Here is a 17257-nt window from a genome sequence, read left to right as displayed (position 1 = left end):
CTCCCAAACTCTGGTTCACAGCCACTCCCTCTACATTGCACCAGGTCAGGGTAAATCTTAGTTTCCATTATTAGTAAACTCAGAAAAGTAGTAATGGGGGGAAAAAAAACAACTTCTTACAAATACAAAAGTACTCTTCACATGACATGAACATGAGTTCATGACAGAGTTAGAAATCACTTATTTACTTCAAAATATAAAGGTAAGAAACAGTCAAATCCAATCTCCAAAGTTAAGACACTGTACAGTTCAGAAAACAGAAACAGAAAAAAAGGTAAGATCTGAAGATGAGGTGAAAAGTCACACACCTGTGCTCTTTGTATTTTTGTAGGTACCAAAATCATAATTTGTATGGCTTTTCTTTGGTTTTATTTCATCTGAGTTTTGCCTTTTACAGTAATTCTCAAATAGAATTTGTCCACAGATAAACCTACACCATACAAGGTAAAAGGAAGGCTTTTGTAAAATGTAACAGCAAAGAAGTCAAAGCAACCTCTAAGTGTCACTTACACTGCAGCAATACTATTGTATTGCTGTACTGTAACCTCACCATCTGCACCAAAATTTACTCATGTTTGCCATGGCTTATTAGCTAAGATGCTTTGTAATGGATTCACTTTTTCCTTTCTTTCTTTTAAAGGAGAACTATCTGATTTCTTTCCATAGAACTAATAAATAATCGAATATAGATTAATATGGAGACACATTTCAGTGGGAAAGCATTTAAACAATTATTTAAAATTACAAACATCTTTAAACTTGTTTACAGTAGAAAGAATCTGCTGGCAAAACTTTACTGCTGAGCTGAGCAAGAGAAGATACAGCTTACACAGTAAAAGACCCCTTTTGCCAGAGTAACACTGACCTGTTCCTAAACCAGAAGGTAGCCCTTTGCTATTGTAGTCATCTACTCCAGCTGGAGATGCAATAGCCATCTGAGTCAAGAACAGCATTATCATGTCTCAGATGTTTGATTGTATTCACAAAGACAGGACAGAGGCTACTTGCCAACAACCGGAGCTCTCAGGGAACACAGAGCCCAAGGTGCACATCCTTATGCAGTATTTATTCTACTTTTCATGCATTTTGGAATTCTACATTCCAAAAAGCGGAACACCTTTTACATTTTCTCAATTTCCAGAGAAGGTGTGCTCACACCTCATATGCTGTTATGCTAAATACATAAAACAGAGTGTTGCCATTTCAGATTCTTCTCAACCATAAAATCCCAGTCCAACAGCAGCCCAGGCCACATACATAAGTAAAGTCAACAAACTAGTGTTCATTTGTGTAAATTTGTGCAGACTGCGAGTCTCAAAAGCACACTATAACCAGTATATTACCTCTAAGCTTTTGACTACCCTAGTCCATATTTTTCTTTGCAGACTGAAGTTGTCCAAGGACCATCATTCACATAACCTTCAATTCCCAGGAGACCTGAGAAAGCCTGAGTGCCTTTCATGCATACAGCAATAAAGACTGCATTAACAAGCACAGCATCACCTTTGTTACAGCTGCCACGGGTTTTGGAGAAAGAACAGAGAGAGCTGCAGATGGTGAGCTGTCACCTCAAGAAATAGAAGAGATTCCTAGTGTCCCAAAAACACCCAGCAATTTGTCCCTAATAGTCACATATCCCTAAGACAGACAAGACCTTTATGCTTGTGTTTTCATAATAGGCCTTGACACAGTCACCATTTCTAATTCTGAAAATCTTGGGATGGAAAGTTCTTTGGATACTTCAGCTTTCAAATGACCTAAAGCAGCTTTCAAATGACCTAAAGGACACCTAACAGGCTAGATTATGCCAACATCAACGTGGCCTCTTGTGAGCTATATATACATGAATGCACACCAGTGACAGCATTAAGCATGAGGCTACAGGCAAGGCAGTAGAACATTCACTTATCTGTTTAAAACACATCTTGATTATCACCTTGGGAAGACTATGTTCTTGAAAGACCTGACCTTCATGAAGAAAGCTAGATGAGTCTGACCTCATTGCTGACTCCACTTTCAGAACAAGGTTGGTCTACAGACCTCCCGATATCCCTTACAACTTCAATTATCCTGTGAACCTGATGTGCTATCAACAGCATCTGGTTAACCCTAAATGAGGTTAATGGAAGGTCAAACTTTCTCTGAAGATGGCTGTCATGGTTTGAGAGCCCCAAAATCCAATTCCCGAGTTCTAGCCCCCCTCCCACATCTCAACCCAGTGTGAGATGGGTTTTCCAGACACCATATGAGACTCAAAATGGGGGGAAGGGTTATATTACAAGACTGTACACATAAATAAATACTATAATACATCACGCACACAATCTCAACTATCTCTACCATGACATACAGTACTTACAATGGATCAAATCTCTTCTCCCTTCCAAATAAAAGTCCAGGAGGGAAGAAGGGAAAGATCCTTTCCTCTCTCATAGCAGCAGTCCCTCTAAGGCAGCAGTTTCTCTCTGTCTTCCATGCAGCAGTTGTAGCTGGATCTCTGCCAGTACACATGAGGGGGTCTCCAAGTCCCTCGGCCCTTTGACGCAGGCGAAGGGTCTTATCTTCCATGGGCTGTGTAGCAGGGACAAAACTCACTTCACCACATCATATCATGGGGTGTAAGACCCCCATGAAGGTCCCTTCTTCAGGGGATCCAAGCCCCTTGCAGAGCTCCGTGCTCTGTCTCAAAACTGCCAGCTTGGCAGTGGCAGGGAGGGGAAACCCTCCTCCGCATTCCATCGGCTGTCCCAATCCAGCTCCGGGACGCCTAAGAGCTTCTCAGCTCTTCTCTCTGCAGTGCATGCTGCACTCTAAGACTCTTCTCAAGCAAGAGTCCATCTCCCTCCTCCTAGGAGAGGTCTCAAAGGAGTTTGGGGGTTCTGGTTGAAGTCCTTACCCCAAGTTCTCTCTCTCTGTAGAACTTAATTTTCTCTCTGCGGCTGCTCTCTTTCTCTTCAGACAACTCTGTGTCTTCTTGCCTGGCTGCAATGTCTGTCTGCTGCTCCTTATCTACTGCTGGCTCCCTGCCACCACTTCTCCTCGGTCAGTACTGTTCTTGCTGCCGCTTCTGCTGTCCACGGTGGAGGAAAAACTCAGCTACAGATACTTAGCCCAGTTTAATACTGTTCCAAGTCCCTGTAGCCCCCCAACCGGGGGCCGGGGGGGGACAGAGCCCCCAAGGGGCTCCTGCCCCTGCTCCTCGTGGCCTTACAACATGGCCACCTCTCCAACAACAACAACTACAACTACTTTCTTTTCTGGTCTAAGTGTGATATGTTTATATTTTGCAGGAGTGTTCATTGGCTCGACCCCAAAGGGTCACCACCCCCTTGGGGGTTACCACTTTTCTTAGCTCCAGGGGGAAAAAACTGTTTCCCCCCACCACAATGGCACAAAGCTCTTTGGAATACAGGGGAAGAAAATTAAGGCAAAGCTTTGTTTTCATATCTAGCAAAAAATACTGAAAGAAAGCTAGGTGGAACTGCAAAAGGACAGAGCTATATGTCCTCTGTCCTTATGGACCTTAGGAAGACACCTAACCCCTCCTGACTTCTTTGCAACCCAAGAATCTTTCAGAGAAAAAGCAACCTAAGGGTGAATGGTTCTCTGGTTAGGATCTGGATTTAAATTCAAAAACAGTGTTCCTTTAGAGAAGGTTAGAACAACATGACTTTGGTATAGCCACAATGACAAAAAGCATGTGAAATCAGACTGTGTGACCCGCGTGTGTGTAGACTCCCAAAAAGGGTACCCTGGGCAATTAATAAGTATTACTACTGGAATACAATGAGCAAAAGACCCATCACCATAACAAGGAGTTGGCATCTGCTGCCTACTTACTCTTAAATCGGGCTTTTATTGGAAGCAGCATCGACGCTGGTTCCAAAATGATTACTAAAACACTAAGTAACAGGAGTCTGTGTTCATGATTCCTGTCACTACAGTATTGCCACTACTCTTCTAAGCAGCAGGAAGGATTCTGATTCAGAGACAAGTTTATCCAGCAAGTACCTTCTTGCAGGAAAGCATGTTCATCTTGCAAAAAGATGAATTCCCAGAGCTAAAAAGACCAGCTGCATCATTCTGAAGAAGGGGCAAAGACAGAGCCCAGTATTGATAGTCCAAATCCAGCAATCTACTGAATTTACCAGGTGAATTTATCAGATTCAGTATCAGTACTTTATATGTTCCCATCTACAGTAAGAGAGAGACACACGCAGAAACTGGTAGAATAAAAAGGTCTTTGCTTTTCAATGACCATAGTATCCACCATTGTCAACGCACCAGCAGATTTGACTGAAAAAAGGATTTTTTTTGTTTAAATCTCTGATAAGCATCCAAGGAAATCTGCAGAGCTGACTCAATGGATGTCAGTACTAGAGGGTATTTTTAAAATTGGCACTAATGGCAAAAAAAAAAAAAGGCAAAACATGAGAGAGAGAAAAAGCTAACTTACTGTATTAGAGCCAAGGATACTGAGTCCTGAAGAGACAGCCCAAGCCTGTTCTTTGGTGTCACTTGCATTTTAAGCTGCAATACAGAGGCTGTGTCAAGAATTCATTGCTCAATACAAAGCCAAGGTGATTCCTCAGTCTCCAGCCAGTAGTCTCTGGTGGTGCCAGACATGAAAAGAAAAAGATACCCCTTTGGGTACTTAGTGAGAGGATCCAAGCCAGTCTTGGTATCTTCAGCTGTAAGAATCTAGCTCCAACCATGAAGCATAAAGCTGTCAGTGTTCAGAGACCACATGACCCTGGAGTTCCAATTAAAAACCTCACTTTCATCAGTAAAGTAAAATAACAGCAAGCTGCATACTTGAGTGAGTATACAAGTGAGTTTTGCTCTGACAGAAGGCAATGTAGTGTCAGGCTCTAGTATAATCACCAGTTAGGAAATACATCTCAAAGCTCTTATGAAGCTCTAGCCTCCTGTGTCTCATCTAAGGTGTTCTCTGATACCATTCACATGATAAATTATTGTTACTTCCATTCTGCCTAAACCCAAATGGGAGTTCTGCTTTCTCTTCAGCACAGGAGTAAGGAGTTTCAAGGGAATATAGGATGCATACTTTGCTTGACTACAGGCAATGACATCAACCCTTACATGACTGCTTGCATCCTCTGTAGTGAGCACTACAATTCATCCTTATATTTGCAATGCTTCTGTAGCCAAGGAAATATTTTCTTTAATGCTAAGAGACCAGCAGAAAGTTTCAACTTTTGGAAATCTGTCCAGCACCTGAAATAGAGCTGTTTATCATTCTGCTACTTCTCTTCATCCTCTTTTGGGATCACTGGTGCTGAGCTGGAAATAAAGCCAGGTTCTTTTCCCTGCCAATAGGAATAAAGTCAGGTTGCTGCCAACATGATAGGGAGGTGGCTGCACAGAGTAAAGCATGCCAAGCAGGCTTTTATAACATTTCCTCCCTTATCTTCAGCATGGCTCATAAGGCAATATCCTTGCATACAGTGACCCCCATGGCCCCAGCTTAATGCAGGCAAATTATGAAGTGCTAAAGCTGGAGGCAATGCTGGCCAGCGGCAGCACCATTTAACTACACTAGTCCTGTTCCTGTAACTACCTAAATTGTAATCCTCATTATTCTCGAAAACATTGCTCTCTGGTAGCAGCCATCAGTTTTGTTCCATTGTGTACCAGTGAAAAACAGATGCCCACTAAGAAGCTAGATAATCTATTTTTATACATTTAGGTCAATTGTTCCATGAATTGACATTTCTAGAGAACACAATAAGACAAAAAAGTATTTGCTATTCCAAATTTAGGTCTCGGTGTCTATTTTAATTATAGTTATTGTATTGCTTGCTTATATTGCCATTCAAGAATATGAAATAGGGAGAGGAAGTTACACAGAATGTGCCAAAATCCAGGATGAAAAAGTCCATCACATTTTTTTGTGGTTTTCTAAGTTAAATAATTTACCACACTGTTACACCTTCCTGGTCACACATTGTACACTGACTGTAGCACCAGCTACAGTGGACTGATGTAACCCAGTTATCTGCTGCAGAACTGAGTATTTAAAGACAGCACAAGAACTAGTTCCAACACAAACACTGGAAAAAGAAAAACTGGGTGGGTGCAGTCACTGACAAGTATTGGAACAACTTAGCTCATGCTCAGATTACAGAAATGTAATTAATTAATCACTGCTAAGTATCCTAAAATCAAGTGAGCCATATCCCAGCTAATAGTCCACAATATAATGTTCACAGCACATAAGTATCAGGCAATAAAGATGCTCATTACAGCGCCAGAAATAATATTTCCAGTAAAATATTATATATAAAGATGAAGTAATTATATGGCATGGCAACAAAAAGAGTTGTATACTTTACAGTTGAGCTGAAAATCTGCAAGAATCTATTTCCAAAGAATGCTTTCCAACATTGGAGACCTTGAACAATAAAGGATTAAGCATATTTCTTCACTTCATATCACTGAGGGATATAGTTTGCCTTTGATATATATGTCCAATATACACACCATATATAATTACAATGCAACCAAGATATCAGACAAAAATGTACTGATGGAAAACAATATCCTTTTGTTCTTATTCAGAAGAAAGCAGTTTGTAAAACACCATTTGTAATGCATTAAAAAAAATCACAAAAGCCCTTTAAGATGACAATTTTACAAGCTGCTTGTTCTCTTAGCTTTATACAATGGAAAAATGAAAATCAGAAATAAGACTCACATTTAAAAGTGTAGCTGCAAACGTACTTTAAATAAAGAAAGAAATCCAAAGTCAAAAATCAAAGCCCACAGTGACTTCAGTGTAGGGCAAGAACTGACCACTATGACACAAAATGAAACAACACAGCAGCAAGTTTGCTCATATTTACACCGTTCTGCAGACTTAAAGTGTCATTGAAAATCCATTTAAATTAACAACTCCACAGTTATCATTTCTGTAGACAGTAATGAACCTTAAGTGAACCTGTGTGGGTGTATTCAAAAGTGCTTCATTTTTGGAGTACCTTTGTAACTCTGAACTAGATATTATAATGGCTATTGACTTGCTCAAACTTAGATTATTAGGCTAGATTTTCAGCTGGTTGAACTGGCATCATTCCAATTATGTCCATTTACACCAAATGGCTCATTATTAATTCAAGGTTTTATTTGCTCCTTAATGAACACTTCCACTAGTCACCTTCCCAACGGCAGCTTTAAATGCTCAAACGTTTCCTCCATGGTCAGAATCATCATACTCAAGAACTTACTTATCAAAAAAATAATGCTTTTTCTCTTCTTCTACGAGGCACATTTAAGGTAAATTAAACGTTTTTATTCATTTACAAAACAAACTAAAATACCTCATGTGCCATAATTAACTAACTAGAATTAGGCTTTCATACAGCATCATTTGCATATAAATATAAAAATTTTACAACCCTAAGGGGACATTACAGATGAAACTAAACAAGAATCAAATTAAACAACTAAAGGGACAACAAAGTCTTCCATAACAAGCCTCTTTTACAGTCTTGTTCTTTTTCTTACTTATTGTTATTTCTGTCTGTATCAATTCATACATATTTTCCTTCTCTGCTATTTTAAGATACTACATATATTTTAACATCTTCGTTTGTTTGGTCTTTTCAATTCTAAAATTCTACCTCTGCATTTTAAACCAAATCAGGATACAAACATGTCACTAAGTTTGTGCATCTTCATTTAATATATCACAGTGGTCAGAAATACAATTAACGTAAAATACAACAGTCTTGTTTCCTCAACCAAGCAGCACACATGATTTTTCAAAAGGATTTTAAAAAATTCAAATTTTACAATTTTTCAAGCAGATCTCATTACTTACTTCAACGGAATAGTTCACTGTCCAATATACAAAGGACAGCAACCACTGATTTTTGATTACTGTTTTTACTAGTATTAAGTAACTTAGCTTAAAAACTTAAAAAATATTTAGGAACACAATGAAGCAGAAACATCTCCGTGAAAGCCTGAGGAACAGCAGTGGTAAGTTCAGTAAATCTGCTGCGACATGTGGGAGGTAAAAACTTTATTCTATGCTGCTGTTTCGTGGGAACATATCCTTCAAATGGGCTATACAAAAACTTAAGTGCTCAGTCAAACCAACTAGTGTCACACAAGGCTGGATTCTCACTCTGAAACTTCTAGTAAGCACGTGTACCCAAATAACATCAGAGTAAATCAAAATGAAAATACTCTAATTAAAAACATTTTCTAGCATCTTTGTTTTTTTTAATTCCAAGTACCTCTTAAATTTTCAACTGTCTTGACCCAAATGGCCTCAATTTGGTTCTGCCCAAAAGCCACAATTAAGATATGAGCTACACAAACAGTAAAACATGGTTTTCACTGTGGAAAGCTTATAAAAAACCTGAAGAACCAAGTTTTGTGATCAGGTAAGTACTGATTTTCCTAAACTGAACACGCCACTTAAGATGCTTTGATACTACCATGAAAATGCCCATTAAATATACCCTAGGGTATCACGCTGAAGACAGTTACTACGTACCTGGAATAAATTCCACTGACCATGTTGTGCTGGAAAGAGAGCTCTGCCGTGCTGGGTCCAGCAGCTTTGGAAATCAGCAATATGACCAAACCTCGCATTTGTAAATTGTTTCGGCTGTCATACACAAAACCCCTGAAAAAAGGAAAGAAAAAAGCATGTTTTCACAAACCATTTTCACTGGTCATACCAAAGTGGAAAAAAAGAAAGACCTCGGGCTGCCACTGCTTCATCAAGTTTTTAATATTCATGTTCGCAAGGAAGTAAGTTGCAATTATGAATCATGATCTTCTGTCATGCCTTCCCTGACACTTACAATGAAATACTGCTATTGCAGAGAAAAACAAGTATTCAAGATTTAATTAAATCTTGATTATTTTCAAGGAGCAGCATGTCTCTTGCATTTCACATCATGTCATGATAGGAGTATTTCAAAATAATTCAATGTGACCTACTCTAACAGGAACATACATAAGAGCTTTCAGTTTCTTGTCTGAAATACAAAAAAGCCAAAAGAAGCCTTCTACTTCGTGAGAAGAAAGGCAAAGGAGGAATGGTACACCCAAATTCTATAACCTGCTGAAAGAAAGCTGCTTAGATCAGAGTGGTTATGAACAGAGGGCACAGTACATAAAACAGGTTTCAGTATATTAGAAATAAACTTCGCAGAAACTGATGAAATATGTACAATAAAAGTTAGAGGTAAATGAAGTATAGATGGGCTGTTTTAAACAAAAGAACTGTTTCAAATGCTACAACTTTAAATTTGGGTTCAGAAGGAAACTACCCACAAAATCGTATTTGTTGAGAGCAATTCTAAATGACCACTTAGATACACCACCTCAGAAATTAATTTGTTTTAAAGCAAGCTTAGCTTTCCTTTTGGACTGCAATGTCTCCAACTGTATTCTTCCCGTTCTTGTCAAACTACTTTCTACTTCCTACATTCATCAATATGGCTAAATACCTAGACAAAAGGATAATACATTCCAGATGCTATTAAATTTGTAAGCTAATTTTCAATAAATAAGAGCCCATACCTCTAATATCATCTAAATATTTGTTAAATAAATCATAAGAAGAACCACATTACAAATTACTAAGCACTTTAACTTGTTTTATTCCAGAGTATAATTTTAGCCCTAATAACTGAAGGAAATCAAAATGGAACTATCTTTAAAACAGCTGAATGAAAATCTAGGATGTTCATATTGCAAGTTTGTTTGAATAAAGAAAACAGTGAATGCAAGCTAAAGTTTCATTTGGCATTTTGTCATTACTCTACAAAACAAGAATATATTCTGTATGCTACTTCATTAACACAGATACAAACATGAAAATAATAATTTACATAGCACCCTTCTGTGTGAAAGTTCCTGTGCTACTGCAAATAAAATCCTGACTTCTTGAGTCTTTACAGCCCATGGGGCAGTGATGGGAAAATGGCCCAAAATATATCCTCTAGGAGGAGAATGAGCAGATCCATCTAGGTAGCTGGTGCTAGACAGCTACTGGGCTTGATCTTCACACCCATACTGATTCCAGGTTAATACTTCTCCCTCCAGAGAAGCTTCTGAGCTCACACTCAGTGCAGCTGCACCCTACAAATGCCATGATCAATTAAGATAATAGGAGGTCAGTATGGCTTTTCACCACAACCCACAACATTTTTAGCTCTGGTGAGATCTAACTAGCCAAATGAGGTCATGACTTCTGTGCCTCTGTAATCTGCCCACATGCTATTTATTCCACCTGCAGACTAAACAGGCTGGCCCACCCTGGGCAGGTCAGGTGTGCCCTTTGAGCCTGGCAGCATGACACCCCACACTCACAGCAACCCTGACTAAAATAGCACAAAATGCAGTGAAAGGAAGATACTGTTTAACTTCCCCAAGCAGAAATTACTTTTTTTTTTTTTTGGTTCAGTCCCCCAGCACTTTCTAGCCACTCAAATCCACAGAAGTTTGCACAGCTCAGATCTCTTCACACAGGCACACACTGTGGTCTTGCAATGTGCACCTTTATTTTGTTTAGTGGGTACACCTAGTGAGGGATCTTAAGGAGCAGGGGACAGCTGCTTGCCTTCAACACTGAATTTATAACCTGCATACCTCTATTCTCACCAAGCACACAAATACATAATTCTTTTCTTACCATGCACCAATATACAGTTAACAGAATGCAGCCAAGCAGTTATACACTTAAAACTCCATAGATTTCCAAAGTCAGAGCCACAATGAACATTAAACCACCCAGGGAAAAACAGAAAATACATATAATGAATAATATATAGTGTGTACACATCCTATATACAGAACTCATAATTGTTTGTGGTGGTGTAAGTACTTCTCTGGCTTGAACTTCAGTTGACCATATTACAGCAACATAAGGTACACAGATGATGCAACTGAATTTGAATATATTTCCTCAACACTATTTACAACTCCATTTTTGAAGAAAATTGGTTTTAGGAAAATAATTGGATTTTTTCCACATATTTGGTAAAATCTGAGTGAATTACTAGAGGCAGGATTCCACGAGAAATGAATAATGCCTTTGAAAAAAAAGCATAGCAAATTGTAGTGATACTTTTAACAATCAGAACACTTTGGTTTTTCGTGCCCAGTGCTCTACAGCTTGCCATGGGACAGGATATGACAAAAGTAGAGAAAAAAAGTGTTCATTACAGGATTATGAACTGGCCTTTAAAAAAGCCACTGCCTAGATAGGCAGTAGAAGTGAAGCACTTTTACCTGATTCAAACTAGGTGAGGAATAGTAGAAGAAAATTACCTGTGCTGAAAATACTCGAACAGGTCTGCAGCAATAGCGAAAACAAGTGTTCAGAGCTGTTCAGGGGCCTTGCAACACAGCTAGCAATGAATACCTTGCATTCTTAACAAAAAACCGTTAATGAGAAGTGCAGCTGTGGGTGGGGGGGAAGAAGAGGACATAAAAATCAAATAATAAGGAGCAATATGTCTATCATTTCTACACCTAATCATACAGCCTATATGTTACATATGGTTTGGATGTACTTTTAGACAGGATATTCTGTGAATTACCAAACCAGTAGTCAAAGTCTAACTCCATTTTCAAAATGTGACTGAAGTTGTGTTACTGACACATAACACATCCACACTAAAGCAAACCACATTAGACTTGAAACAAATAAAGCCTATAGTGATCATCCTTTAGACAATAGAAACTACTGCAGCTACTTGACATGGCTTCAGGGGTCACATTCACATTCTGAATTAAGCTCCCCAGAGATACCCTGCACAAGTAAGGGCAACACAAAAATCTTCCAGATGGTGCAATTAGTCTTGATGGGTATGTGGCAGGAGACAGGTGCCTCCAGGGGAAAAAAAAAAAAGTGAACTAAGAGCAACACAAATGAAATTGTGCACACAAAAAAAAGATGCATCGAGCTGACACTTCTGGAAGACCTCTGCTGAACACCAGAAGTGCATGCACAGGGCACCCAAAAAACCCCCAACCATTAGCACAGTTCTGCTTTCTGTAAGTTACAGGCTGGGTATCCTGCAAATGACATACTTGATCCTCAGGGGACTGCATACCAAAAAAGGTAGGAACATCAAACACCTCTACAATCCAGTTTTGCAAAACATTAAGAATTAGGGGAGGGAACAGCAGGGAGGGGGGAGGAAAGGAGGGAAAAGGCATTATTCTAGATATTTTCTGTGTCACAGAATAACCCATTTGAAAACTGGCAATTCACAGTTTTAAATACAGAACAGTGTTCACAAAAAAAGCATCTTACAGCACAGGGGAGAAGCGCCTGGCACATGCGCAGTGTGACACTGTACACGCACCCGAGACTCACACCACCCACTCAAGCAATGACATGGCTAATAGCTAATGTGCTGCAAATTACACCTCCTACTACCAGAGTCCGTCTGCTGCAGAGAATAAATCAAGCAAATATGAGCATTTCACTTAGTGCTTTGTGTATTGCTCCACGTGTGCACCTATTTCAGTAGAATTTTAACCTCCAATAATTGTCAGGTTTAACTCCATCAGTAATTTCACTTTCATTAAAAAAAAAATCTGCTATTCATTGCAAGTATCATTTGTATTTTTGAGCAATCCTATTTAAATACCACAAAGATTTTAAATTATTTGCATGAGACAAAGCCAGGTTACATTCTTAACACTTTTTTGCATTATATTAACCTGCGAATTTAAACAACAGAAAGGAAACATGGCAAATACAATAGTTACTGTAAGGAGGAGCTGGACATGGCGGTAATTTCATGGTACCAAATGGAAGTTAAAAAAAAAAAAAAGAGGCCATACTTGTGGGCACTAGTGCTAACTCAAATTTAACTATGTAGAATACAGACCAAATTTCCCATCAAAATTGATGTGGTAATGTTTTTTGGAATGGACATAAAGGGGGTGTTAGATTTTCAAATAAATGTTGTCAGTCCCAAATGTTCTGCTCATGACCAAAGGAAGCAAGAGCTGCAGGATTTGCAGCTCTCTTCTCAGTCACCCCAGAGGAGCGCCTCCACCATCACCTAGGCGTGTGCTCTAGCGACAGGTCTGCTGGTAGGAGTTGAAGTGAACAGATCACTGTCCTCTTCATCTCCTCTGGTGATTTTTGCCCTTCCTTTCCATGCATTTTATTGAACATGTCCCACTGACAAGATCAATCATCTGTGTAGCTACAAGAGGAAGGAAAACAGGGAAAGATTCCATTCCTCTACATTCCCACTTCAGTTGTCAAGCCAAAGGAGGAAAAAAAAAATCACCTGTATATACAGCTCCAATAAAAAGCAGCTCAGAAAATGTAACACAACCAAAATCAATTATGTTGATGAAGAAGATTTATAAGCCTAGGATAGTGTTGTTGAAAACACAGGCTAGTTTTAGGATGAAATACGAACTATTCTAAAAAAGAAACCCCTCTATTCAAACTGACAATCCCAGATGTGACAATATAAATGCAGTTTTGAATAATCTGTAACATCTCAGGAAAGCACCTTCTATTTTGCTCAGTATAGAAGGGTTATCAGGAGGCACTCATGGCTACAGGTGCAGATACATTTAAAAAATAACACAACCCACTTTTTTGAAGTCAATTATAACTGACAATTCTATATCTAGCACTAGAGGTAAGACATGGAGCTACTCAGCAAGATTGTCACCTTCCTTATTAGAAATGCAAGAAATACCAGCCTAAGGCCTTTTATCCAATTTGCTTCATTAATGACTTGTCAGAAGTAAATAAGAGAAAACTCTCTGACATACTCATTTTTTAGAGAGATGTTAAACCACTGTATATGCACACAGGATTCACCATATGACCATATGATCGCACTCAAACACGCATATGATGACTCAGAACATTCAATTTTATATATGTGGTATATGCTAACAGCAGTCTACAGCAACTTTTTTTCACCTGCTACTCAAGTTTCAAGTATATATTCAATACCCTTCTGCACAACATATCTCCAGAACAAATTAAAAACCCTGGTCCATTCCAATATCCACAGCCAAATGCATAGAGGAGAATCAGCCTTGACATGACATGTGCTTTGAGCATGGACAAAGGGAGGGATGCTCTGCAACCCACATGCCACCTCATCTTAAAAGCTCACTGGAGCTGCAGAAGAGAACATGTATTTTAGAAACTTATTCCTGGAGTTGGACAACCAAATATCTCTTTGCATATGGGAAATGAGTACTGGGGCTGGGGGAATCTCTTTACCTGAAAAACCGGGTTGCGATGGGGATGGGGTTCATCACCATAACCATCATGTAACAGCCTGGTAATTAAAAGGTTTATCCAGTAGGAGCAGACTTGTCTAAGGTGTCAGACCAGGCTTGAAGGAACTGATGTTCCCATCCCACTTTGTGGGAAGATCTTATGGCAGGTTACAAGGGAGTCTTTAATAGCACTTCTGCTCTCCCTGCCTCCGAGCAAATGAGGGATCTCACCCCATTAGCTTGTGAAGCCAATCACAAAGAAACACAAGATTTCAGACAAAAAACCCAAAAAGGACTCTGGTGTGAAGATGACAGAGGCCTGTCTGTGCACTGGATTTTCGTCCAAAGCAAAAAAAAAAAAAAAAAAAAAATTAAAAAGGCAATTTAGAAGTGTGTGGCCTTCACTTATGACACAAAGCAACTATTGAATAACTTTGACCACCACACCATGGGATGCTTGTATAGTTAAAACTAAGCCAAAATGGTAACTTAGCCATGTGCAAAAGAAGAATGATTGTGGTCCAGTGAGAAAGTACTTGCTTCAAAATTGTAGGCTCACAATTCCATCTCTACAGGCAGAGTCACAGAAAAACTTATGCAGAAAACGTGGTATCTGTGCTTCCATTTGGCTAGTCTTGAACTTAGGGATACTTGGGAACAAATTGCAACCAAGGCCTTCAATGAGAAACCAAGGCCTCAAAATGCTCAGTTCCACAAAGAACTCCATAAATTTGGGTACCTTTTCTTCCATTTATGAAGACTCAGACACCTACTCAGCTCGAGAGAGTGACTAAAAATCACTCAATGTACACTTAAAATACAGCTTGTATGAAATTTAGGTATTCAAGAATCCCAGAAAGCCACATAAAGTGTGTCTTAAAAATAGTCTTCACAAATTAAATAGAAACATAACAAAGACAATCTTCATTGCTTTAATTTTGGAAGAAGGTTGCAAAAGCATACCTTCTTCAACAGAAAGCTCCTGGAGGAGAGCTCCTAAGGTCCTTTCCAACCTGAGCGACTCTAGCTGCTCAATTTTCATGGAATATTGCTTACAAAGAGAAATATTTTTTAATTAAAGGTGAAAAATTTCAAAAATTTCATCACTGTATTGCTTACTAAATGTGATCTTCACAGGGACTGGGAGTGTAGAAAACTAAATTTCTAGGCAGGTGGTACACAGAATTCTGAGTCAATTGCATCATTCCCAGAAGTAATTTATAACAAGATAAATTTCTAGGAAAAGCCACAGCACCCTTCAATATCAGATGAGAGACTGATCCCTTTCTGGAGCTGCTACATGCATTCATTTCTCCCAGCTTTAGTATCTATCCCGCATATTGCACTACTTTCAAGAAGAAAATTCCAACAACCTTTAAAACACAACAAAGATCACAAAAGAGAGAACCTTCTAGGAAAGTACAAAAGCCAGAAGGTTAAATAAAATTGTGGAGATTCAAACGGGCAAGATCCCACAAAAATCAAACCTTATCCAAAAGATGAAGTTTAAGAAACGACAGCTTTTTGAGCAGGTACAAAGTAAATACAGATTCTGGGCCTTGGTAACTTGGAGTTCACTGTAATTGAGCATTTACAGCTTCTAGAAATCAATACAGCCTTTGAATTCTTGAAATAAGAAACCACAAAATTTCCCCTGGAGACTATAGAACCCTATTTAGACACTCGTATCAGTCTACCATCCACTGCTACTAGGTTTATTTGGTTTCCCAGAGGCAGAGGTTATTGGAATCATTCCCCATTGATATCAGCTACATAGTTGCATATTATTTTACAGGGGTTTTGATGCACTAATTTCCTTTAGGACAGGATAATCCCTAGGATCAATGGGAGGAGTTGCTGTTAAAAAAACACACAAACACCCTGCCAAAGCAACCAACCAAAAAACCCAAAAAGCACACAAAAACCCCCCAAAAAACAAAGAAGCCTATTTTCCTGCAAAACTTATGACCAGTTGAAGACAAAGAGGAAAAAGTTTTGCTCGGTGAAAAGAAGGGAACCACTATCTTTTTCATTTGAATCAAGATGGAGATGCACAGCAACAGTTTGAAACTAAAGCTGAAAAAAGCTGTTTTGAGGTTGCATGGTCATTTAAGATCTGAAAACAGTCTACAATGGATACTGAAAAAGAACCACTATAAAATAAAGGGCAGCTATAATCACATAAGACATTTATGTCAAGGACATTGATTATTCAGAAAAAAAGATTATTTACTACTACTACTACTATTATTATTATTATTTTGAATCATTCTACCCTTTATCCATCACATCTTATAAGTGGTAGGGGTAGGGCAAAAAGGACCACCTTAAGGATGACACTAAAGACACCATATAGAAAACAAACCACCAAAATGTGGTTTTAAACCAACTGCCAGTCTCCGCTGGTTTTCCTAGTCAGTGTTTGACTTGATCTTGGAATGTGATGTGGGTAGCAGGCAAATTAATACCAAAAAATGCAGTTAGTGTCTGAATGCAATTACTCTGACCAGGAGTAGCTTGCAGGTCTGGCACCCTTATTTTTCTAACCACAAATACTTAAACAGAAGCCTAATTTTTGTGTGTCTGATTTCTCCATCAATATTTGCTTTATTTAAACTTAGTGGGAGGTCGAGCACCCCACTGTCGACCAATATCAACAGGTCAACTCAAGCACAAGACTACCTTTCTGGCAACAGACTCTCTCAGATGCAGGAATATTCTGCTAAGTGAAAGAAATACAAATATTTTGGAAGAGTTTGGAGAATGACAGAAAGATGATTAGCTTCACAAGGCTAATGAATTCAGACACCTCTGGAGGTCCAGTGTCACTTCAGCAATATTGTAATTATAGAGCCTGTCATAAAAATGTATGTTGCATTAAATAAACTTTACTAGGAAAATGTAACAATGAAATAGGTCAACTCCTGGCCATTATCTCAAACTGAAAATGCTCACAGCATGTTTTACAAATGGATGAAACGTAAAAAGGCAAAGA

The 17257-nt window shown here is 38.8% G+C and overlaps 1 protein-coding gene across 1 annotated transcript in view; it reads right to left on the bottom strand.

Moving 5' to 3' along the window:
- The window catches only part of PDSS2 (decaprenyl diphosphate synthase subunit 2), a 112287-nt gene that overhangs the window by 55763 nt on the left and 39267 nt on the right, over positions 1–17257 (bottom strand). Inside the window, exon 2 of the mRNA XM_027693894.1 lies at positions 8528–8659. Coding sequence (XP_027549695.1) covers positions 8528–8659 — 132 coding nt within the window. The remainder of the gene's footprint in view (positions 1–8527; positions 8660–17257) is intronic.

This window comes from Neopelma chrysocephalum, unplaced genomic scaffold (assembly GCF_003984885.1).
Source record: "Neopelma chrysocephalum unplaced genomic scaffold, ASM398488v2 Primary Assembly neopelma1_23, whole genome shotgun sequence".
Taxonomy (NCBI): Eukaryota; Metazoa; Chordata; class Aves; order Passeriformes; family Pipridae; genus Neopelma; species Neopelma chrysocephalum.
This window is presented reverse-complemented; position numbering and strand designations above follow the sequence as displayed.